Source organism: Platalea leucorodia (assembly GCF_965183815.1).
Source record: "Platalea leucorodia genome assembly, chromosome: 11".
NCBI classification, from domain to species: Eukaryota; Metazoa; Chordata; class Aves; order Pelecaniformes; family Threskiornithidae; genus Platalea; species Platalea leucorodia.
This window is the reverse complement of record NC_138833.1, coordinates 15,267,707-15,292,629: the sequence shown is the minus strand read 5'-3', so window position 1 is coordinate 15,292,629 and position 24,923 is coordinate 15,267,707. Positions and strand designations below refer to the sequence as shown.

Here is a 24,923-nt window from a genome sequence, read left to right as displayed (position 1 = left end):
ACACTGGCCTTGTGCCTGAGGTGGCCAGAAATCACAGGTAGCTCTGAATAGAAATATGCACGTCATCGTACATTGGCAGTAGAGGTGTTCTGCTTGTGCTGTGTTCAGCCAGATGTGTAATAGCACAGAATGTTTCTACTTAGAGGTGACACCATTGTGGGTTTTATGCTTTACTCCTCTGCCCCCACTGAAACAATAAATTAAAGCATGTCAGTATGAACTCTTGATAGATGATCTATGTGCAAACATAACAGGTGGCCATACTATGCCCAGGAGACAAACATAAATGTTAGGAGGTTGTTTTTCAGTTGTTTTAAATAAATCATTTAAAATCTTGTTTGCACAGTGCTAGCCATAGATATTTGGAAATAAAAATAGGGAATATATACTGACTGTTGTACTCCATGTAGTTAGGCAAATCAAGTCCTTTTGTTATTAAACTTCAAAAAGGGAAAATGAAGGTTAAGTGGATATACAAATAAATATATAGTAGAGTGGCGTATTATTAAAGTACCTATTTTTAAAAACTGGGGAAAAACAAAACAAAAAAGCACAGGTAATTGATCTGGTTGATATTATAGTTTGCAGAGCTAGCAGAAAGGATGGGGGAACGATGCGGAGCACGAGGGAACCGCCAGCCCCCACGCAGAGTGGGAGCACTGAACCGCTCCCGAGGGAGACCCTCCGCACTTGGTGCATTTACCCACGTTTAAATTTTGACCAAGTAGCTTTGAATCAGGGAGCCTGGTACATGGTTTTGCAGATTGTTTTTGTGCAGATAGGTTTTTTTGCACATATCCAGAAAAGCAGGGGGTACAGCTCCCCAGTCTCTTATCTCGGTAGTAAGATTCTCCTGGCCTTGCTTGCAGAAGGAATGAGCAGCAGTAATGCTGCAATCCAGGCTTTTCCGAGGGAATTTAAGGAAAAGTCAGATGGCCTTAACCTCAACGCTGATTAATTGCTGTGTGATTAAAGCAGAAACTGACTCGGCGTCCTGTGTTGCAAATCAATTGTGCCACCTAGTGAAAGGTTTGATGCCAATTGCAAAATAACCGTTCCTTCTCCCTTTGGCATTACATAATTTTGAAGGAGGTGCCGTTATGCTTTTGCACCTTCTGTACAAACATCTAAAATACGGACTTTAATTGTGGTGGAAATAAATCACGTTTTTTGTCTTTTGATAAAGTACCTCTATGACACTTGAAAGAGTTTAGATTTTTTAATGCCATTTCACGTAACAGCTTCTTCAGTGTAACGACATAGGTGTGTTTGGAATAGAAATGGTTTCAAATATGTTTTATCTGCTTCATACCGTGGTTGCTTTGTCTGGATGGTTGTACTCAGAATGAGTGTAATAATCCTGCAATTCAAAGTGGAGGATATTTATATGCAATTTTTCCATAACAGTGACAAAGAATTTAAGTGAGAGAAGAGGAGCGAAATCCTCAGAAATGTCTCCAGTACCCATGAGATCAATTGGCCAAACCACTAAAGCCCATCAGCATCAACAAAACAGGATGAGTCAAGTTCTTCAGGTTCCAACTGTGAATTTATATCCCAGCAGGAAAAAGGGACTGACAAAGGATCATGTCACATTCAGTGAGTATCTTCAGTTCACCTGTCTGGAGAGTTTTATAAATTAAGTAAGAGGGAGGAGCTGTTTGTAGCTGGGTGGATTATTTGAGATACTGTTATGCTTCATTTACTTCATTCACTTGAAAATAGCTGAAGCGTATTACTGTGTTTTAAGAGCACATGCCCTTTACTTAGTCATTTGCACAATTTTTAATAACTTTTCTTAAAACAGCTAATCATAAGGTGCTGGCTCCAAATACACTCTTGCTTTAGTTTCATTACTTGTAACTTAGTGCTTTCTGTGACAGTGCTTATTTTCTATATACCTGAAAAGTATATAGACATCTTTTTTTTCCTTGAACTAAAGAACACCTTTGAACTAAAGTGATCTTAATCTCTCTCTCTCTCTTAAACAGGTCAGATAAACAGTGTTAAGTCTTTTACTGCGTATTTCTGCATTCTAAAGGGATCTCGCACAAACAGAGTAGAACAACATTGCTTGTTTCTTTTCATGGCAAAATGAAGTATACTATATTTAGGTGAAATCATTGAAACAGATCAGACATTTAATATTTTAACCTCTCAAATACCATTAGAATAAGATTATTGTCAAATGGAGCAACATATGTTATTAGTTGCTCCTAGCGAGCATGAATTTTGTTTCTAAATTTGCTAGTTGCAAAGTAGTATTATGTATTAAAATACTTATGACCTATTTGCATAACTTGTATAATTTGAAAGCTACAATTGTGGGTTATTAAATAAAGTTAGTTGCAGTTAGTAAATGATATGAAATGATTCTATGATACGTTGAGCATCAATATCCATTAAAATAGTTTCAGAAAACAGTATCTTGGAGCATATAAAACAGTGTTTGCAGTTAGTACTTATTTCAAGTCTCCTCTTAAAAGCCTGTGCAACTTGATATGTTCCAGAAGCTTTGCTGAGAGGTATTTCTTCATTCCCGTGTGTTAAGTGTTCAGTGTTGACCTAACAAACTACTGAGAACTTAAATGAACTCCTCAGGACACTAAATATGTCCTCTACAAGGTGGTCTAACAGTGAACAAGAAATACCAAATTATCAGTTTGCAAAGTACAGTGGTCCACTGGTTTTGCTACACTTGCTAAGTTGTGTATAGTGCCCATGAGTGCTGATTTGAGAACTCCTTGATTCAGAAGATCTTGAACTGACTTGTTGGCTATGACACAGATTGGTTTTAACACTGTCCCAACAGGGTGGGCAAGGATTTCCTCCAAGCTTTATATGTTTACAGTTTTTAGTCCTTTGCCAAACCCATGACTAGTATATCTGTTGCAATGGTTCCGGTTATGACCTGCGTGTTTCAACATACTTCAGATGAGCAGCCAGCAGTAGCAGTGGCCACTGCTGATGTGATCGGAATTTGAAATGGAAACTGCCTCCGCATGCAGAATTCATCTGAGCATCTGCTCCTCTCTTTCCTGAATACTCCAGTGGTTGTTCAACACGGTGCTTATTTGTAGTTTAAAGAGATATCACTAACTTGAAGGAAGAATAATATGCAGTAAATGATTCTGTTGTTTTCATAGGTACAGGCTCCCCACAGAAGTCATTAAGCTTGTCTGAGGAAGTAAGTAGTAAGAAACAAACAGATGACACTATGTCCATGGCATCTTCTTTGCACTCCAGCCCACCTGCTTCTCCTCAGGGCTCTCCACGCAAAGGTATGTGTGCTGCATGAATGTTCACAGCGCACGTCAGCGTCCGTCTCGGGAACTTGTGCCTGTCTTGTACTAAAACGAGGGTGGGCAGTGGCAGGAATATTTGTTGGTAATGACATGTAAGAGAAGTAGTAGTTTAGAATATTCACGTCAAGAATAGAATCATGTCTTTCTATGAAGAGACATAGTTTTTCAATGTATTTATATGTTTTCGCTTTCAAAGTCATCTACTGTTTAAAAAGGGGAACGACTGTTTTCTTAAAAACTGCTTAAGTGCTTCTGACAGAATTCCCAATAGATCTTAAGTACTGACACCCGCCAGTGTATCAGTTCAGATTTAGGGTGGCCGGTTATACAAATGGGATTCGCAAACCTGGGGATTTCTTGAAGACAGCAGTGTTGCACAGAAACCGTGGCTGTTGAGACATCCTATGTTTTTGCCTAAGGTAGCTGGAATATCAGGTGATTAGATAAAGCTGGAGATAAAATGCTGTCATAGTTTGCAGCTATCAAAACCATCAAACAGATGGTTTTGATAGCTGCAAAAGTATTGCATCCATCTGAATCCTTGAGTCACTATTCATATTTTTTGTTCTTGTGCACAGGGCTTTGTATACGTCCCTGTCTATCATGATGCCCCGAGAACCCCTTTATTTTTGATGTCTTCGTCTTAAAAGACCTGCATCACTTCATCATTAGTCAGCCTTGGATGGGAATTCGTTTGAAATCTCTTAACACCACTTTGTAGTCAGCCAGTGTGGTCAGTGTCAAACAGTGTAAGGCATTTCTCCCTCCCTTCTGTGCTGCTTTTGACTCACTGACAGCCCAAAGCCAGTGGAGTAGCATGGCATGGCATGGTGACTTACTGCATCTTCTCACCCTTTTCAGTGGGAGATCATGCTGGTCCGTCCACTTCTGCCTTCACAAGATACTGTTTTCTTTAGGAGAATGCCACTTACTTTACTTAAACACAGCATATGTTTAAGAAACTTAATTACTTAGGTTGCCAAACCTAGCTCCACTGAGATTTTTGAGCATCACTTATAAACATGTTATTTTTGTTAACTTCCATCTGGTTCTTTGAAAGTAGTCTTTTGTTTCTTTGGGGTTATTTCATTAATTCAACTTGCTTTCAGCATATATTTAGCACTGATCTAATTTGATTGAGGTGATCCATACCCCTGTTGTATGTGTCGTGCTAACAGCTCGTTGAACTAAAATTAGGTGCTTCACAGACAGCTGAAAGACATAATTTGAGGCATGAACACATTCCACTTTATGGTAGATTTCATTTTCTTTTGAGCTATACCAAAGTGGTATGCAAATAGGATTGAAGAAAAAAATGTTTTAAAATCGGGACATTATTTTTGCTGTTATTTATCAAGATCTGCCTGTGTGTACTTTATTGTAGTTGGTAACATCCAAAGGTCGGATAACTGCAGTCAGCTGAATCTCTCTGGCTCTTCTTCATCACTCGCCAGTGAAACCAGCAACAAGAACAGTGGACAGCGCAGCTACGGAATAGGTGGGGCTTATTTACAAAAGAAAATTTGGATGATTTGCAAAGCAAGAGACAGTTCTGACATAAGTGAAAAGGCAGAAAGAGAGGATGAGAGTGAAAAGGCAGAAGCTGAGCATGAGCACAGGAAAACGAAGGGACCCCGGTTTAGAAGACTTAGGGAAAGAAGCTTCTCCAGGGAAAGAACAGCTTTTACTGCAAAAAGGGAAGCAGAGCACGTTGAAGCCTCAGAAGGGAGCGAAAACCAAAAGGAGAAAGACAGTGATTCTCTGAGTACAGCAAGTATCTATAGCAACAGTGATCTGTGGACATCTTACTGCCTATGCATGAAGTCTAGAAGGAGAAGGAAGACTATATGATGTACTTTTAGAAGAAAGACTATGATGTCCACTTTGTGTCAGATATACTGATTTTATCTAAGTTACTTTAGCAGCATTCATTGTTTAAGCTGTTTAATGTGCTTCCCTTCCAGATATTTGTGTCAGTTATTTATAGCTAATCACCTTTACGGTGCAGTGAAGACAATAATGTGAAGTTTAGAAAAATCAAGGAACAGGTACAGTGGCAGTTCTGTTACTTAGTGTTTCGCAGATGCCAATGAAACAGTAAGTTCTGCAACATTGTCTTAATTAGACGCCAGATAGTCTCTCATATGATGTAAATCGGCTGCTTACTTCCAGCGTTGGTGTATATTTGCATTGGTCACATCTTCTGCTAACCTTTTCAGCCCAGTGAAGACTTGCATTTAGTCTGTTTATATACATGTGCTGTTATTTAATGACTCAGCTTTCAGATAGTGTTAATCTCTTTAATGAAGAGGAGTCCTTCTGTTCTCCAGGTCTTTGAAGTTCTTGAAGAAGACTGTCTTAAAATTAAGGCACACTGTGAGAACATTTCTTACTGCAGTACAGTTGTGCTAATTTTAAGGAGTCCATTAGACAAAGTAAAGAATATGAGGTATTAATTACTGTCAAAGGAAACGAAACCGAAATTTAAACTTAAAAATGCTGGTCTTAAATACTTTTTTTTATATATTCATAAGGTTCAGGTCTTTAGTTTGATAGTCTTGATATTTAATGCTCATATTTGCTCTAAAAATCTTACAGCAACAATCAAGCTTAAGCTGGGAAATCTCTCAAATGATGAGCTGTATGCTCAGTGACATGTATACCAGTGGCTCCAGATGCCATATTATATGACCTCTGTATTTTTTACGGACTTAATCATTCTTCTGTATTAAGTTGTGTGTCTCACATGGCTTTTACACTGCCTGGTCATTTCACATTTTCACTTAATTGATGTAAATATATGGCAGCCCAGCTCAAAGGTACATGTAGGTATAAATGAAGTGAGAAATCGAGTGATGGGCAGGAATTTGGAAAAAAATGCTTATCTGAGGACCGTGTCAGCAGTGTATTAATAGGGTCTCCTGTAAAGAAAGACCATGTTCTGGTTAATTTACAGATGCTTGTTTACCTATACATGAAGCAGTTGATGATCCAGTATTTTCAAATAAAGCTTCTAATTGTGTAGTTTTATGCACATCATGTAAGGCATATCATAGACTGTTTTCTCCTAGTGAAGGCAGGGGTGTATTTCCTGACATGCAGTGGATTTTCTATAGAGAAACCCACTGGGAACTGAAAGGGAAAAAATATTTACATTAAACAAAACAAAACAAACAAACAAAAAAACCCCAACACCACAGTCATTAATCCAAGACTTTTTGCCCTCAGATACAGGGGAGCAAGCCACAGCTGTGGGCCAGAGTGTTATTCCAGGCAAAATGTTTTGGGTTTTTTTTTATTTAAAAACCAAACCAAAACAAACCAATTTAACAGACACCTCCTGATTTTGTTGCCTGACAGCACAACACAATGAACTTTGGTCTGCCCGTAAGATGGTGCATGGACTTATTTAAAGAGATGAATGCTCCAGAGAGCTTGAAATCTGAACATCCTAAATTTGCTGCTGCAACTGAAGGCACAGAAGTCTATGGGGCCTGATGGGATTCATCCCAGGGTACTGAAGGAGTCAGTTGATGTTATTGTGAGACCTCCCTCAGTTATTTATCAATCATCTTGGGACTCTGGAGAAGGTCCCAGTCAACTGGAAGCTAGCAAATGTTATTCCAGTTTTCAAGGAAGGCAAGAAAGAAGACCCTGGTAATTATGAGCCTGTTGGTCTCACTTCAGTGCCAGGTAAAATGATGAAGATGATTATTCTGGGGGTTACTGAAAAATGCTTGAAAGACAATGCGGTCATGAGTCAAGGCCAGCCTGGGTCATGCCTTTTACTAGCTTAATATCCTTTTAATTACCCACCTCAAAGGCAAAGGGCAGGCAGCAGATGTGGGTATTTGGGATTTTAGCAAAGCTTTTGATACTGTCTCTCACGGTATCCTTCTGGACAAAATGACCAGCACGTACAAAATACTACGGGTGAACAATTGGCTTGAAGGGTCTGTCCCAAGGAGCTGTAGTAAATGGGGTACCATCTGGCTGATGGCCAGTCACTGTTGGTGCACCTCAGGACTCAGTTTTAGGGCCAGTGCTCTTCACTGTTTTTACTGATAACCTGGACACAGGGAGTTGAGTGCACATAAGCTCACCGACAATGCTAAGTTAGGAGGAGTCGTTGATTCCTTCCAGGGTAGAGAGAAGCCTTACAGAGAGATCTTGATAGATGAGAGTGCTGAGCAGTCACCAACTCTATGAAATATAACAAGAACAAATGCCAGATTCTGCACCTGGGACAGTGTAATTCTGGACATACGTATAGACCCGAGGGGCAAGAGGCTGGAGTGCAGCCCTGTGGAAAGGGATCTGGGGGTTTTGGTGGATGGGAAGCTCAGTATGGGTCAACGACGTGCCCTGACTGACAGTTAGAAGGGCCACCCGTATCCTGGGGTGCATTAAGCACAGTGTAGCAAAGTGGTTGAAAGAAGAGATTGTCACGCTATATTCAGCACTGGTGTGGCCTCACCTCGAGTGCTGTATGCAGTTTTAGGCTCCACAATAGAAGGATATAAAACTATTGGAATTTGTCCAAAGGAGGGCAACAAAAATGAAAGGACTAGAGGGCATGACTTGTGAGGAGCGGCTGAGGTCACTTGGTCTGTTCAGCTTAGAGCAGAGGAGACTGAAGGATGTAGACATTACTGTCTACAGCTTCCTCAGGAGGTGCTGATCTCTTCTCTGGTGTGCGGTGGTAGATATTATTATTAGATTGGATATTAGGGAAAAAGTTCTTCACTGAGGGGCAAGCACTGGAACAAGCTCCCCCGGGAAGTGGTCATGGCCCCAAGCCTGTCGGTGTTCAAGAAGCGTTCAGACAATGCTCTTAGATACATGGTTCAACTTTTAGGTTGCCCTGGGTGGAGGGAGACCAGTCACTAAACCTGAAGGACCTCAGAGTGTGGTTTCCCTCAGACCAGACCAGATGCACTTTGCTGAGTTCAGTTCACTTCAATTCTTTCCCTGATTCTCTAAGGTCATCAAAATAAATGATTTAGGCAAGTTGTCCATACTAAGGGCTTTTTCTGATGCAGTCTGGGGACAAGGGTCCCATCTGGAATGACTTCAGCTATGCCAGCAGAAGTGTCTACAGGATATATGTAGCCAGAGCACATGGAAGTCCATAGTAGTCTCTCTTATGTGCACTCCAGGTACTAGGAAGAGGAGGTGGTGGATATATGGGGCTATATACATTATTTGTGTTCAAAAGGAGTTATTTGAGGGTAGGGGTAAGCCAAGCAGAGAAAATGCATTATATATTTTGCTCTGAATCTGGTGAAGTTTTCAGCTGTTTCCCTTCTGCAGGAGCAACGCTGATGTCTGGTCCAGCTCCTGCCAAAGTTGTATTTCCTGCTTTTGCTTCCTTCTCTGTTACTTTTGGAACAGATAATACAACTGAATTGGACCATATGGCTAATCCCTGAGTGCTAATAGCTGGCTTTTACCTTAGTCAGCATCTCCTCATCCACTGCCAAAATCTTTTTTGAGTCTCACATGATAGTAGGGCAGAGGGATAGTGGGAAATGCACTGCATTTATACTAGAGGACTCAGCGCTTGCAGAATCAGAAAGACCTGATCTATCCACCTACTATTCATGCTGCAACTGTGGATCCTGTTTATGTAAGTTTAACCTTCTGGTCTGGAGAGTAGTGGAGTTGCAGGTAGGTTATTGGTACCAGACTTGCATTAATAAATTACAGTGCTAGATGCTGATAGATGCTAAAAGCTTTAGTACCCTAAATATGCCAGTGGACTGATTGTATGCAAACAGGCTTTGATTGTTTTTTCTTCTAAATATCCTTGCTGAAATGTGTGTGTCAATACTTCATTGTCATACTAATAAACTCGAATTGCTCTTTGACCAAGATATTCTCTTCTCCTCTCCTTTAGGCTATGCCCTCATACCTTCCACTAAGTCTGATAACTTCTCGGACTCCAGTCACAGTGAGATTTCATCCCGGTCCAGCATCGTGAGCAACTGCTCAGTGGACTCGATGTCGGCAGCGCTGCAGGACGAGAGGAGTTTGTCCCAGTCTCTCATTGTGGTGGATTCGGGGGGGGCAGAGAGAAAAGAGCATCCTCAGCCGCTGGCTGATTATGGCCAGCCATGCCCAGGGTAAGATGCAACTGGTTTTGGTTGGGCTTGGTGTCCTGGTGTCAGAAGGGGTAACGAAGCTTTGGTCGGGACACTGTTATGAACTCTACTGTGGTTATTAAGCTGTTGCTAGAAGCTGGAGCATGGGCTGCTCTGTATGGGAAGAGCCTGTTTTCCCAAGGGAAATACTACTTGAGTAGACAACAGCTTGTTCCCATCAGTGGGGTTCAGATGGACATCTCTTGCAGCAGACTACAAATATGTTAAAAGCTAGGATGATACTTAACAAATGCAGTGCAGTAGTGAGAGACAGCAGAACAAGACAGGATATTACCAGTTCTCTCCGAGTCAGAAGTGCCAGTCACTTAACATACTCTAATGTGATTTTTAAGGATTTTATTTTATTATTATCATTTGTTGCTTAGGCAGACTGGAAGCTTTCTGCCACTGTCTTCCTGAGAGTTTCCACACAAAAGGTCTTGTTATTTTAGCACAATGAGAACTTGTCCTGAGATGGCGCTTTGAACTGGAAGTTTTTGGTTTTGTCTTACTAGATGTTAAGCCTTGATCCATAAGATTTAGTATGTGGGAATCTTCTTGGGGTAGCATCTCCTGTCCTCAGATGTTGTGGATTCAAGTCAATGAGAGATGCTCCTTGCATTTGTAATCTTTACAGCTCATCTCTAAAGCAATACAATTTTTTTAATGATTGAACTCTGTAAAGAGATATGTGTTGTTTCTGTATAATTGATTTTAATTCTGTGGTGTTCTCTCCCCTGTAAAAAAAAAAGCTTTTTAGTGTATGCTTTGCTAAAGTGGTGCAGCTCTTAAGAAATTAGTGATTTGGTTTATTTCATTGTACTAAAATGGGAATTTAAAGGTGTGCTTCATAAACCAAAGTAATTCCCTTTTCGAAACAGCATAATGCATGCTGAGAACATGTTTAGTCAGAACAGTCTCAGTGTACTGAGCGAAATGCCCCGTCGGACCAGGTTACTGTGGGTTACCTTTGGTACTGGCTATGAAAAGCCACCTTCCGTGGTGGCTGACGTACAGTGAATTGCAACGACGACACTGCTGCTGTCTAAACTCACTATTCTCTTTGCAAATTCAAAGATTGTTCATGATTTATGGTTGTTCCTTTATGCCTTAGTTTCAGTGGGTTTTGGAGGGAAGAAAGGAGGTTTTATGCTAGAACTTAGAAAAAGCAAGTAAGAAAAAAGTTGTTTGCACATATCTAAGAAATGTTCCTGAATTTCACAATGTGTCAGTAAACTGCCGAGGGATAGTGTTAAATTTTAATGTTGTGCTGTCCATGCATTTGTTAACATAACCAGGAATAGTTAAGAGACTTGAATAATGTCTAGCAATTTTAACTTCATGTATTCTAAATTCATGCAAACCTGGCTTTATTTTTTTGCCCTTAATTATGTATTAATTTGCCCTTACTTATGTATTGACAGCGATTAGAGCTTTCAGCAGCCGTTTCTTTAAACAAGAAATTTTGTGCTTGGGTTTCAGAATCTGTCACTCCAGATCGTTTTCACAAATGTTGCTTATGCCCAATATTTCCAAATGTTCTTGAAAGACAACTAACTCTGCTCTGTCTAAACAGCTTTATGTTGCTGCCACTGAAGGGGTTGGTTTTTATTCTAAATATTTATTTTGGTTTTAGTTTATAAATGCAAAGAAAAAGGTGGTAGTAGCCTGAAACTAAGAGGCAATTACTCCTCTGCTTTCTGTCAGGCACTGTCTTGCTGTGGTTGACAGAGGAAAGCTTCTGTGGACCAAATTTTTAAGGATCTGGGGTCAAGCCTGTAAATGCCTGTTGCAGACTTGTTATTCCCTTGGGAATAACTGCCCAGCTGCTGTGTGCAGTAATGAGTTGGGAATAACGGTGTCTCTTGTTGGTGCTTCCGTGTGCCTTGACCTTGCTGTGTACCTGTTTTAAACCCAGAGATTTAGTTGCCTTTAAAACCAGATAATTGTCTCAGAGTATGTCACTCTTATTTTAAAAGCTTATGAGTGTGTGTGTTTTTTTTTTTTTTCCTTGCTTTCTGTTGTTTTTGAATGTAGCTGGTCAATCACTAGGCCTGCTCTCATCAGAGGGATGGCTTTCACGTCCTCCATGAGCAACGAGGAGATCTCCCATGAACATATCACGGTAGAGGCAGCAGATAGCGGCCGGGGAAGCTGGACTTCATGCTCAAGTAGTTCTCATGACAATTTCCAGAATATCCCAAACCAGAAGAGCTGGGATCTCCTCAATTCTTACCGTCACACCCAGCTGGACGGACCTATAGCTGAAGTCGATCCCACAAACTGTTACTCTGAGGAGGCTTATTTGTATTCTGAAGCCTTTTCCAAAACCAACAGGCAGTCAAAAGCCAGTGTGGAGCTTGATCAGTCTCGGCAAAGCTGGGCCTCCTCCAGCTCACTGTCGGACACCTATGAAACAAACTATGGGACAATTAAGCGGAGGGGGCTGGAGAACTCTACAGCAGAGCAGACTGAGGTTTTGGACTCTAAACCAGGCGCTGATACAACTTACAAAACTGTTACTTCGAGTACAGAAAAAGGCCTGATAGGTAAGCCAAGCCAACAGCTTATGGAAGGTTCTACATCTGTTTTTCATTTTGATACCAAGTTGTTAAGAAGTGACATCAGCAGGTCTGGGGGCTGGATGGCATGTTAAATTCAGCTGTACATTTGGTTTTAATCAGAACACTACACAGACAGTGTGTTTTCAGGCCACCTTCTTTTGCATTAGGAAAATTGAAATAATAAACCAGCATGCTTCCCAATCCCTGTGTGGGTCTGCAGGAGAACTGTCTTCATGAAAATGTCAAGCAGTTCCTCTCAGTAGTATGACCTTTTATTTTTATGGACTATTTTGGAAACACTCATCACTGTAGACGTTCCTCTGGCAAGGAGCAGTGAGCATGGCTTCTTGAAGTCCATATAATACAGACTTTCCATGAACCCAAGAGGGAAGAGCTCCTCTCTGGAGCTGGGGTGCCTTTCATCCACAGGGCTTTGGTCTCTGGAAGCTCAAGGGCAAAGCAGATTCCTTTCCTAACTTTGCTGTGCTAAACTGCCATTTATTTGGTTATACAACTGCAGTTTGGCTATGAATGAAAGGAGAAAAGCTTATAAAATGTCTTTTCAAAGATGCATAGTTCTACCAAGCAAGATGTTCTTTCCCTGTCCTAGTGGGTTTAGCAGCCAAAACTGAAGGAACTGGGTTAGGAACAAGATAAAACATGGAGTGCAAAGCTTTCTAGACTGTAAGTCAAAGGTGCAGCTGAAATGCAATTTAATTACTGACTAGATTGCTAGAGGCGTTTATGTTATCAAAGGTAATTGCCTGAATAAACATCACATCTAGGATGGAGGTCTTGGATTGCGTTCCTCCTCCTTGGCTTTGTAGAAGAAAGGCAGCATGGTGGAGCCTTGCAGAAAACTTGCTCACAGCTCGCTCCTGTGCATGTGCTCTGCCTTTGTAGCCTTTCAAAATGCTCATGAGCCTCTGAGCTGTTTTAGGAGATGGCTTGTTAGCTATTCAGTGCACGCTGTCTTTGCTCGCAGCTCTTCCCTTTCTTTATCATTCTTTTTACATACTGCACCATATAGCTTGCCTCCTTTGTGCAGTCATAGCACGCTGGTAGGAAACATTCAGCAACGTGCTTCAGTAAAGCATGCATATGTCTACTTAAGCAAAGATCTGATATAGGTGGATATAACTTCTGTTTTGCAAATGCTAATCTGTTAGCTCTTCACCATCATACAATATGCCAAAGATATTTTCACTTTATTTCACCATTTGCTTATTCTCTACAAACAGCTTGTTGCCAGAGTCTGTAATGACTCTGTGAATTCAGGACATTGTAAACAAAACAAGAATCTTCAGTTCGTTTGCTTAATGATTGCTGGTGTTGAATAGTTCTCCAAAAGGATTGGCACAAGCTTTCTTGCCCAATACCTTTAAAATGGAGCCGGAAAGGCACTGCCCACATACTAATGGCAGAATGTGGTCTTGGCAGAATCCATAAATGCGATGGCTTCATAACTTCACGCACATCTCTATCAGCTGCAACCTTTGCTTTACCAGCAGAGATGATGTGGGATGGTGATGTGCCATTGCCGTACTTCCAAAGGGAAAAGCTTTTCCATTACTTCTGCCTATAGTAGACATCAAAATTTATATTGCTGCCTTTTAGTTATGTTTGCCTTAACCAGTGTGTGGAATTTCACCCTATTTTCTTTACAAAGTGAATATTTGAGTAATCAGCCGCTTAGGAAGGAGGGTTCCTTGTGAAAGGGTTTTGTAACCTCCTGAGACTGGGTGGGTGACAGAAATTATGGACACTTAATGCTGTGGACTCTTAGAATGCTTTATTTTGATAGAATTTGTAAAATATTATGAATTGGAACTTTACAAAAGGGCACATTGTTCCTACTTCCATTATTACAGTAGGCTAGATATGAGCTCTAGGAAGCCTGAAGCTTTCTCCTTTAAAGGAGAATATACTCACCCTCATCAGTCCTTCTGCAAAACCAAAGACGACCGAAGGTGGGAGGTTTGCTTGGAGGACCCAGCCCTTCCCTATCCCTTCAGGGAGAAGAAAGCCTCCTTCGTTTCCCCTGCTTTCTCATAGGGGCCCAGTTAAATGCTAGTTAAATTAAAATTATTCCTATAAATCAGCAGTATAAATCTTTGCCTGTACCCACGTGTATCTGATAAAACCCAGACTATGTGAATTTAGTTTTCTTTTTTTTCCTATAAGATCGAGCATGAACCAAGGCCATCAGGTATGAACCAGCTCTCGTTCCTGATACCAACACCCAGATTCTCAGAAGTCACCAACACCCAGATTCTCTCAAGTCCCCAACACAATAAGAAATACTCCTTTATTTTCACCCTTTCACACTCTTGTAAGATAAGAAAATATTACAGTTGCTGAAATAAATGAAACTGTAATGAACATGCACTGTTTAAAATCTATCCACAAGTAAAATGCAAATTCACTTAACTAATTGATTTTAAATATTACCCTAGCTTTGAAACTCTCCTGTTGCAACATGTACATGGAAAAAGCCCAATTTAACATGCACATGAGCCCCAGACCTGGGGGTGGGTGGGAGGGGAGGGAACTTAAAAAAGTTAAGCTTTGGTTTGAGAGCCTGTGTGACCTGGACTGCTGATGAACGGGGAAGGAAACTATGGACATGATAAGCCATTGTTCGCTATTAGAAAGTGCAAAATAATGAATGCAGGCTTTATATACAGTTTGCCTCATAGGAGCAGTTTCATGTGATACTAGGGGTTTTTTTCTTCCTATAGCATAGCGTATTGGATGGTTTAATGTCTTATTACACATGAATTAATACAGTGATATTTTATTATAATGAATTTCTGTTAAGCCACTGATGGGTGATGAAGTGGATGATGTTGCAGTCAACCAACAGTTCTTGCTATCAGTCTCTAGGACGCTGTGCAAAGTAACTTCAGGCTAGTTGCCTTAATTTCTTTTGTTTCAATTTCCTAGCCTGTAACAGAGAGTGGGAGCAGACTCGGCCGGCAGCATTGCCATGCTGGCTCTCCGTCCGTACCCTAGAGCTCCTTAGCATCCTGCGGTGGAGCGGTGCCGCAGGAGTGGGGAGTATGAGGGATGCAATTCCAAGCTGAATGTAGAGAAGGTTATAGCCCTGTTTCCGCTCGATTGGCATCTTGCCTAATGAGTTCACAGGTTCTGTTGCTACTCTGACTTCTTAAAATAAGTAGAAAACATAAATGAAAGCATAAATATCTGCTGCTGTCGTTATAACCAGTGTTTCTGCGTTTGCATTTTGTTATCAGTTTCTGTTTTGCCATTGTAACATTTCATGATTTTTTAACGTTTTGTTTCCTTTGTTTTCTTCTTTAACATTTCCATTGCTTATTTCTTGTGCCAGTGTACTGTGTCACCTCACCTAAGAAGGACGATAGGTATAGGGAGCCACCGCCCACCCCTCCGGGATATATGGGGATTTCTTTAGCGGACATAAAGGAAGGATCGCCCCACCACCCACACCTAAAACCTCCAGACTATAGTGTGGCAGTGCAGAGGTCAAAGATGCTGCACAGTGACCTCTCTAGACTTTCATCAGCTTCTCTCGGTAGTGAACCGGTGGCCTGTATTTCATCGAAGATGCCACAGTGGCATAGTCGGCAGCCGTCCAACCCCAAACTAGCAGATATGACTGACGCAGATAGTGAAGAGGATGGTATGTGCAACACCTGACTCGGTAGATGTTAAGTGAACTGCTGTGTGAATCTGGTCTGTGCAGTGTTTACTTCACAACGATGTTCTGGGCTTTCTCTTGGTCATTCTTGGAGATTAAAACTTGATTAATCTCTAAATATACAAATATGTTTGTATGGCTGTATACACATGCATATATGTATGCATGTATATACACTTTAAAAAAAAAAAAAAGAATGCTTTCCCTTTAGAAAAAGCATGTTGACACCAAACAGACTCTAAATTTATATATAAATAAATATATATATAAATATATCTATGAAGTCTCCCAAAGCACAACTGAGACACTGAAGAGCATGTAGATACTATTTTTTTTTCTTTAAAATCTGTCCCTTCTGAGTGCTGATGATGACTTTCAGGGGCACTGTCAGGCTATAAATTACATGCAGAGAAACTCCAGCCTCTCTGGGTTGATTAACTGATGTCCCGCTGTTTTAGGACGGCATCAGGATGATGACCTAAACCGAGTATTTTGAATTTGGATTTGGTGGGGTGTTGTACAACTCTTAACTTGTTTCACATTTGTCTTCTCATGTGCTAGCCTTAAGCTGCCTTATTCCTCAACAGAGATTTCTGGAGATTGGGTTTAAAAATGTTGAACAAAGTAATAGTGAATTTCTGTTCTTCTGAAAAGTGCATTTAATAAAACTTGACTTCTCAGCCCAACTTGGCCTGACAGTGTCTCTTCCAGTTAAATTCTTCATGATCTTGTTTGAAGCAACAGCCAATGCTGCCGAGCATGGCATGTTTCAGGTGACCAAAATGCAAGAGATTTTTCTGAAAAAGACTGCTCTTATATTGTGTCAAAACTAACTTCCAGTTAGGGGAATTTCTACTTAATTGTTTATCTGCTGATTTGCTTTCAATACCTATGCACTGATGTGATCTCTCTGTACCCTTTGCTAGTGAACTCATATTTTTTTTTTTTTTTATTGGAATGTTGTGGTCATTTCCTTCAAATCAGTCTGGCTTAAAATGAGCGTGGATTTAGATTAAAACAATTTCTGATGCAAAATGATCCTATCTTGGCCTTTTAAAATATATAAACAGTATTTAACATATATATTAGTACTGCAATTCAAACTTATGGTAAAACGTGAAGTTGCCCAGCATTAATTCAGTCATGATATTAAATGTTTTTGATGTAAAAATAAGGAAGTAATTGCTTCAAACATTTTAATCTGAATTTTGCCTAAACTAAATTTAACCATACACTTTTAGATACACCTGTTTTACTATTTTTAAAGTGCCTGGTTAATTTTATTTGGGATACAATGCTCACTGCATGTTGGAAAGTAATTTACTGGCTTTTTTCCCAAATCAGTAGCTTTTGGGATGCTGGGAGCTGCATGCTAATAATTTTTGGAGGATCTGGGATTATCTGTTTTGCAATACATCTTTATTGTATGATATAATACCTCAGACTACTTGAGGATTTGTTAAATGGTGATACTGAATGTGTCGTGGTCAATCATTAAGACAGTGAAAACATCACGATGAAGTAGTGAAGTCTTCACAGAACCACTGTAATCGAATAGCTGGGTACTGTTCTGTACCCTCTGTGTCCAAGGCAGGGGACTGATGGAATAATTTCCTCTTTTTTTTGTTTTGTTTTGTTTTGCAGAAGATGAACAAGTATCAGCAGTCTAACCATCGGGCTATTTATGTAAACGACTTCACAACACAAGGGATGTGGGGAAAAGGACCACATGATTCTGTTAGCGAACGCTAACAACTTGCTGCTACTAACCTCAAACGTTGTGTTTGCCTCTGTCATGAACGAGACGGAACGGGTTGGATCACGTCTCTCTACCTTCCTTCAGTCTACCAACGCCTAAGAAAGCTATTTCTGCCTGTGAAATAGAAAACCGTTTTCAAGGAGTGTACTGACTACCTGGATACCGACATTGGTATCCGGAGATGGACCAGGCTTCATGCATTTGGGAGGACCAGTTGTCACCACCACTTGAAACTTGGAAGCATTCTTCTGTATGACACCATATAATCCTTTGGTAGTTTTCCATCGGTGTTATTTTCTACATGACCATTATAAGTCTAAGAGTGTTATTTTATGAACTTCAAAAAAAATTATATCAAAATGTCAGCAAAAGCAAAGGACGCTGCTGAAGTATCTGAAAATAATTTATTAAATTAAATGGTTTTTTTAATGGGAATTTCTTTTATTTGTGTTGGGAGTGCTCTGGTTGGCTAATATAAACGTTTAGTCAATGTGATAGTAAATTAGCTACACCTAAACTGTTGTGCTTTCAAAATAAACACAGAAAACTAGAAACGGGACATTATCAGGTGCAGAAATACATAGATTTTAGTGGTTTTAGATTAAATATAAATGGAGCACAAAGCCCTGCAGAGTGGTGTGCGTCGGGCAGGCAGCCCTGCCGTCTGCTGCTCCCCTCCTACACGGACACAGTAAAAACCCTCCACCCTTGAAGTGTTTTTGGAAATTTTTTAGCTGCCAGCCAACTAAGGCAGTAGTTGGTGCTCTCCTCCCCTATTAAGTAATCGTCTGAAATGTGGAAGCCGTCGCTCACAGGGAGCTGTTAGGGGAGTTTGAAGCTTTCCCAAAAGAGCTTTAACCAGGTTTTGTGCTGCAGAGTTCAGCATGCAAAGCGCGTTGCTAGAAACCAAAACTAAACCGTGTGTTGTGGGTTTTAAGATCATCCCACGCGTTCTGGCCTTTTACCAGAGTTGCACAGGATTTAGGTGCAAAGGTTATCTTTAAAAAGAAAAAAAAAATTATAAATCACCTCCATTTCACAGTAAAATGTGAAACTGAATATTAGACATAATGCTTATGTGACGGTGTAATGCGTTTTATGATGGGATAAAAAAAACCCTGTTGTGTTCATCTGGAAAATACAGATGATCTCAAAACATTTTGTTTTAAATCCTAGATAAAAATCCTGGTAGTGTTCATGTCAATGACAGTTTTGACTTACAGCCAGTGAGTATTAACACATGATCCTCTAGTTTGACTATGGTCAAATAAATTGCTTGTTTGATTTTGCTTAGCCAGCCAGAGCGCAGAGGGGTAAAACTGGAAATACCTGCAGTTTCTTTCTTTCTTTCTTCTAGCACATGACGCCCCATTCTAGTGTTAAAATTGGACATGAATGTGTGAATATGTATTTAAACATTTAATTGTAAATCTTTGTTGTGATGTTTACAGCCTGAGCTAGAAAGATGATGTTTGTCATTTTTACAGTGCCTCAAAAATCATTTCTATATCCATAGTTGTGAAGAGCTTTAAGGTTGTTGTTTTTTTTTTCTGTATGTGTGCAGGGGGTGCAAGGTGAATGCAACATTTTCTGAAAGTGACACAAGTACCAAAAACAACCCAAAGCCTTTGATGTGCTTTTCCCATAGCAGCTTGGGACTGATGCTACCGGGTGAATGTGTATGACCCAGCCTGTGTCTGCGTTCGTAGCGGTGCCAGGTTCAATATTACCGCGTGGCTGGAACTTACCCATATTGACTGGAATTCGGAAGACATATGAACAACGGTGCTGAGGAAGGGATGCCTAATTCATAACTAATTGGTTGGCTGTATGAATTTTTGGCACAAGTATCTGAGGAGCAAATGGTTGAAAAAAAAAAAATACTAAAAAATCAGTCGAGGTGTATCATCATAAATGCATTTTGCTTTTTTGAGGCCTTAATGAATATAATGAACCTGCACAGGCCTTAATGAATACAGATTAATGTTAAGTGTCAAAGCAATGCAGGGCAGAGCGATTATTTTCAGCACATGTAATGTTGATAAGTGTTAAATTGATATTTTTGTGGGATGTAAATCCAAGTCCTAGCAATCCCACCATCAACAGTAGCTGCTTGTTAACTTCTACGTGAAGTGTGCAACAGGCGTTGTGTTTCATCAGAAAATCATCTGTGTTGTGCCAGGTAAATTAAATCATACAGTTCCCGTGGCCTCGGGTGTTGAGCTGTAGTTTATTTTGGCCTGATGAACAAAAGCATAAGGGACGAGGGGTTGTTACTGAAGTGACTTCCTTTTGCCCTGAGAACCTGAGTGCTGTCTTTGGGGATACAGTGAAGCTCCTCCGGGGAGCAGGGTTGGGGGCTCCTCTGGCAGCCAGAAAGAGCAGTTGAATAAATCGCCCATTGAAACGTGGTGTTTGCACATCAACAGCATCCGTCTGTTCTGCAGGGCTTTTCAGGACACTGAAAAGCTTTTAAAGTGAGTGAAAGTCTGCCAATCATATTTTCCTAATATCCAATACAGCTGGTGTAAATAAATCATGCATAAACTACGGACAAATGAGCTACTACTTCTGCTTCTCCTGCCTCGCACAGTGTGGCTTGCCTCTGCTGGTCCTTGCTGGGATTTTTGTTTGTTTATTTGTTTTTAAATCAACCGATCACATTGATCGGGGCCGATAGCCAAATGTAGTGTGTCGGGTATGGATTTGAAGAGACATTATCCCTTTTTTCAGTAATTCAGACCGAAGTAAGATGGTGGTTAGTACCTGTTGTACACTGCTTTATTGAAGTGATGTCTTCTGGATCACAGATTCCTGACTTGGTGCCTCCACTGGGTTCCTCTGACTCGTGGCCTGATTTCAGTGAACAGTCAAAAATGCCTCATGTCACGTTCTTCCACTGCCGTACCCCAGGTTGCTCGCTTTCTGCTGTTTGTTTGCTCTTGACTTGCGGGTGAAAGATCTGTTTCAGCTATTTGTGATTTAACCATACAGTATTTCATTATGCTTTATAAATCTTAAACTTCCAAGTAATTCCTGAAAAAGCAGTGCGGTTTTGTAAACTTTAATTGGCCTCTCCAGCTGCAGAAAGGGGAAAGTGAGATCACTGAGCATGTGAGTACTGGTTTCATCTCCCAGATATACAAAGTAATGGAAAGGCAATGTCTGCAGGTATTTGCAGCACACATTTCTGCAACGTGCACGCGCAGGAATGGCTGGATGTTTGCTAACGATAGGCAACGTGTCGCTTTCCTGGCTCGTTTGCTTTGCATTTACTCGCATAAGCCTCACTCACCTCTGTCAAACTCCTTCACTGGGAGATGGTCAGAACCCATTGCTTGGGATGGGGTGCACAGTGCACCGAGGGCTGCCTGCACCCTGCCTGCACCCTGCCTGCACCCGCCGGAGGCAGAGGGTGTCCCCATTCCCCAAGGGCTGAACCTGTCAGCGATGCAACTTGCAGAAGGAGCCTGCGTGGCATCAGTGGTGTTGCAAAACCTCTTTTTCATCATCTCCCAAGTCATTTCATCGCAGGCAACAGTGGAAATACAAACCTGTCATTTAAGTTTTTATAAAACATTAGAATTAGAATTTTTTTTAAAGGATGGACTTACCACTGCCTTCGCAAAAACAGGAGAAAAAAGGGATACGCTCTCTTTAGAAAAGCTTTACACATTATATTTTAGAACGCTTGTATAGAGGGTAATCTACCTTGAATTCCCAACCCAGCTTTTGCTTATGTTGTGCTTTTTATTGTTTTATCTTTATTTTTGATATACCTGGAATGCAGTTTAGCTTGGTATTAATTAAATTCTAAATATGTGAGCATATTGGCAAAACTGCACAGATGTAATGGTATTCCAATAGCAATTGTAACTGCACAAGTCAGTGATTATAAAGTATTCTGTAATAAGCAATGTTCGTCTCCTATTTTTTGATACCTCTTACACTTATGTCTTTTAGAAAGACAGTGCCTCTGTATGCTTTTTGTATTTTTACTGAGTGATTGATTGTAAATATTTGTTATATTTTTGGTTAAGAGAATGTTTAAAAGTACTGTTTAATATGCAGTCTATTAATATGTCGGAATCAATAAACTATCTACATACATTAATTGTTTTCAGCAGATCTTTTCTGGCAGCCGGCAGAGGACGGGAGCCGAGTTGGTGTGGAGCCGGGGAGAGCCTGGCGGGACCCTTGGTCACCCCAGGCTTGGCGAGGAGCAGCCGCCGAGTGATGTTTGTCCTCGCAGTGAGCAATGGCCCCTCAGGTTTTGGCTTTGTCTCCCCCCATCTCAGCTTGCACAGTGGGGGGAGCAGCTGGAAGAGCATCTCATGCACATGTGTGGGGATGAGTGAGCCCCCGGTAGCATCAGAGCCCCCAGCCATGTCCAAAGCTGGGTTTGGAGCAGGTGCTGCCTGGGGTCCAGCGAGTTTGGTGTTGGTCCCCTTCGCTGTGTAGCAGCTGGGATGCTGGGGACACCGGGACTGCAGCCTGGCCCAGCGGGGGAGCAGGGGACAGAGCGCCCGCTGGTCACGGCAGCCTGCCCAGGTCAGGGAAATGGCTTCTGGGCACCAGAAGGGGAGCAAGGAAGGAGCCACCACTGCAGCGTTCGGAGCCTGTGCACCCGCTGCTCTCACCCGTTGCTCAGTGCTTCATGCCTCTCCTCTGTGGTCCCTCACCATCCTCCCTGCCCGTCCCACACTCCCAGCGCAGCCTGTCCATCTTCCTCCCGCAGTCTCCCCGCCTGTGTCGGTGCTCTGCAGGCAGCCCCTTACCGTCCCTCCCCGCCAAGTCCCCCGTTCCCAGCTGCCGTCCCCTCCTGCCTGTCTGTGGCTCCATCCTTCCCAGTGCTGGGCTGGAGCCCTCACTGGGATGTGACATGGGGAGTCATCTTGGGGACACCAAGGGCCACGTGGACCTGCAGGGAGGCTCTGCTCGCAGGAACGGGGACTCGCATCTTCCCCCCCCTTTCTCCCGGGTCCTGCGGCCCTGGCCTGGCGCGGCTGCCTCTGCCTGGAACCCGGAAAAATCGGAGTGAGATGAAGCCTGATGCAGAAATGCCGTGGGGCTGCGTACTGCACCCTGTAAAATACCAATAAAGATATGCAGGGAGCGAGGGTGGAACCACAGAGCTGAAAATACTCTTCCCCCCCCCCATTTTTGCAGACTGGCCCGTGGCCCCTGGCAGCCCCCGGCGTGGTGCTGGGGTGGGACGGGCGAGGGGAGCAGGAGCTGCACTGGGACCCCCCTGCCCCCGCCGGCAGGGCCAGCGTGTAACTTCATTTTCCCTGTATTTATTTACTGATCATCGAAAAGGTAAGCTACATGGGAACCTTATGGATAAATACATTTTTTTTTTTTTCGGAGCGGGGCACTTCTGTTAAGGGGTACAGGCTGGCAAGCAAAGCCTGAAGCTTCTTGGTTGCTTCCCCAGTCCAAATGCCATTTTCTTCTCCCCCTGTGCAGCCGCTTTCCCTGCCTCGCACCTGGGAACGCGGCTGCACGCGCGCTGCCAGACCCGGTGAGATTTGAGCTCCACCTCGTTCACGGTCTTATTTCCCCCGGTGGGGCTTTGCAGTTTTGGTCTCGGGGATCTCTGATTTCAGGCAGGTTCTGGGAGGTTGTTAGGTTTTCAAATTTTTTTTTAAAAACTTCTGAAAGTTACCATTCTTAAAAAAAGGAAAAGAAAGAAGAGCTGCCACAAGAGGACAGCATTGCCTGTGCTTTTACCAGCGCCTTTGCGAAATCCCCTTGGCAGAGGCCGGGCCGGTGCAGGTGCAGGTTGGTCCCTGCGATGCTCGGCCAGCGCCCGTCGCCCTCGGGGGTGACAGCGGGGACACTTCGGCTTTGCCCCGGCTCTCCGGCCGTGGGCTGCCCGGGGCCCCGGGGGTGGCTGCGGGGACAACGTGGCTCCCGACGCCGTGGCTGGTGAAGCAGGCGGCGAGGGAGGTCCCTTCGCACTTAGAACTTTCCAAGGCTGTCCCATGCGTGTTCCAGATTTCCTCCTCGCTTGTCTGGACGACCCACTTTCATCCACAGTATTTATCCACCTTGTAGGAGCCATGGCCTTTTCTCCCCTCATCTCCATCCGTCTCCGGTGCTGGGCATGCCGGGCAGGGTGGGAGGCTGTAAAGCTTTTCCTCCTGCAGGTCTGTGCAGCAGAAACATCAGCAAACTGGTAGGACAATCTGTGAAGGCAGCGGGTAGCACTCAGGTTTTATTGGAAAGCGTAGTATCGTTATGGCCAGACTGCAGTGAGCAATTTAATTTGTTGTGTACAATCAAATTGAGAAGAAGCAGTTTCATTAGCGAGCATTCCCGCTTAAGGAGTTATTTTGATTCCGGGCTTTTCTTTTTTCTTTTTTTTTTTTTTTTACCTTTTAATGGCTTTAAAAGCTATTTGGCACAGCCCAATTTGTTGCTGTTTATCTAAAATTACTTTAAACAGGTGGAAGCAGGCACCCTCGCCCCTGATGCAGTTTCAGCCTTGCCCAGATCTGACGCTGTCCTGCTTTCATCCCTGAGCCTCGGGAGCGAGGATTTACAAAACCTGGGCTGTGGGCAGAGTGTGGCGAACCCCTTGCTGCAACAGGCTTCAGTCCAAAAATCACTGGGGTGTGTGCTGGGCTCGGCACGGTGGAAGCCCGGGCCCAGCCGCAGAGGCAGTTGTGAGCGACTGCTCGTCCGAAACGGGCATCGGACCCCGGCCGCCCGGAGTGGCTCACGGGACCCGCAGTCCAGGGTCTTCAGCCCCGACCTTCGCTCCGAGCCTCTGGGCAAGTCTCCCTCCCCTGCCGCAGGGTGGGAAGCCAACGCCCAGCATACTGCAGCTCTCCCCATCCTCACCTTTCCATTTCCAAGCCTTTGGATTAGAGCTGCAGTTGTCGGAGTGGCGAGTAGCTGCTTGCATTAACAGAGCTTCATAGTCCGTGTGCTCGAGGTCTCCAGGTCACCTGAAATAGCAGGCAGGGCGTCAAATAGCTGCCGACCTAAGCTTGAGTTTCATTCACTGGGAGCATTCAACCAACATATTTTCTAATTTTCTGCTGGAAAGCAAGTATCAATCAGATTTTATTGGAAAGAATTAGTAACTGCTTGTTAGACTGCAGTAATGCCATGTATTACGTGCTCGAAGAAGAGTTGAGAATTGTCCCTCCAAAGTAAATATGAAAAGAGAGATTAATCCCCTCTTGTAGCACAAAAGACTGCTCATTTAGCAGATGTTGCCTGCTAGAAAACGGCTTTCTTTTTGCTTAAAGGGAGAAGCAAGGAGAAGCGAGGAGACCCGCTGGCGGCGGCGGGGCCAGCAGCCCGAGCTGTCCCCGCTGCCCGGGAGGGTCGTGGCACGCCAGCGGGGCTCTGCAGGCAGGGTCGGGCAGGCACTTTCAGCTATTCGTCACTTATTAAGAGGGTAAAATGTGCCAGAGAGACCATGTTTGAGTACAAGGAGTGCTAAAACCCTCCTCT

General features: G+C 42.7%; 1 protein-coding gene across 6 annotated transcripts in view; it reads left to right on the top strand.

The window, feature by feature from the left end:
* RAPGEF6 (Rap guanine nucleotide exchange factor 6) overlaps positions 1 to 21,551 on the top strand; it is a 138,316-nt gene extending 116,765 nt beyond the window's left edge. For 3 of the 6 annotated variants that reach the window (XM_082324321.1, XM_082324319.1, XM_082324320.1), the window contains 7 exons: positions 1,408 to 1,599; positions 3,147 to 3,281; positions 4,690 to 4,803; positions 9,205 to 9,430; positions 11,486 to 11,997; positions 15,365 to 15,676; positions 17,339 to 21,550. In XM_082324321.1, coding sequence (XP_082180447.1) covers positions 1,408 to 1,599; positions 3,147 to 3,281; positions 4,690 to 4,803; positions 9,205 to 9,430; positions 11,486 to 11,997; positions 15,365 to 15,676; positions 17,339 to 17,364 — 1,517 coding nt within the window. In that variant the 3' untranslated portion in view covers positions 17,365 to 21,550. Of the gene's footprint in view, positions 1 to 1,407; positions 1,600 to 3,146; positions 3,282 to 4,689; positions 4,804 to 9,204; positions 9,431 to 11,485; positions 11,998 to 15,364; positions 15,677 to 17,338 lie in introns of all 6 variants that reach the window. The other 3 variants (XM_082324318.1, XM_082324317.1, XM_082324322.1) reach the window with 2 other exon arrangements.
* The last annotated feature ends 3,372 nt before the right edge of the window (positions 21,552 to 24,923 follow it).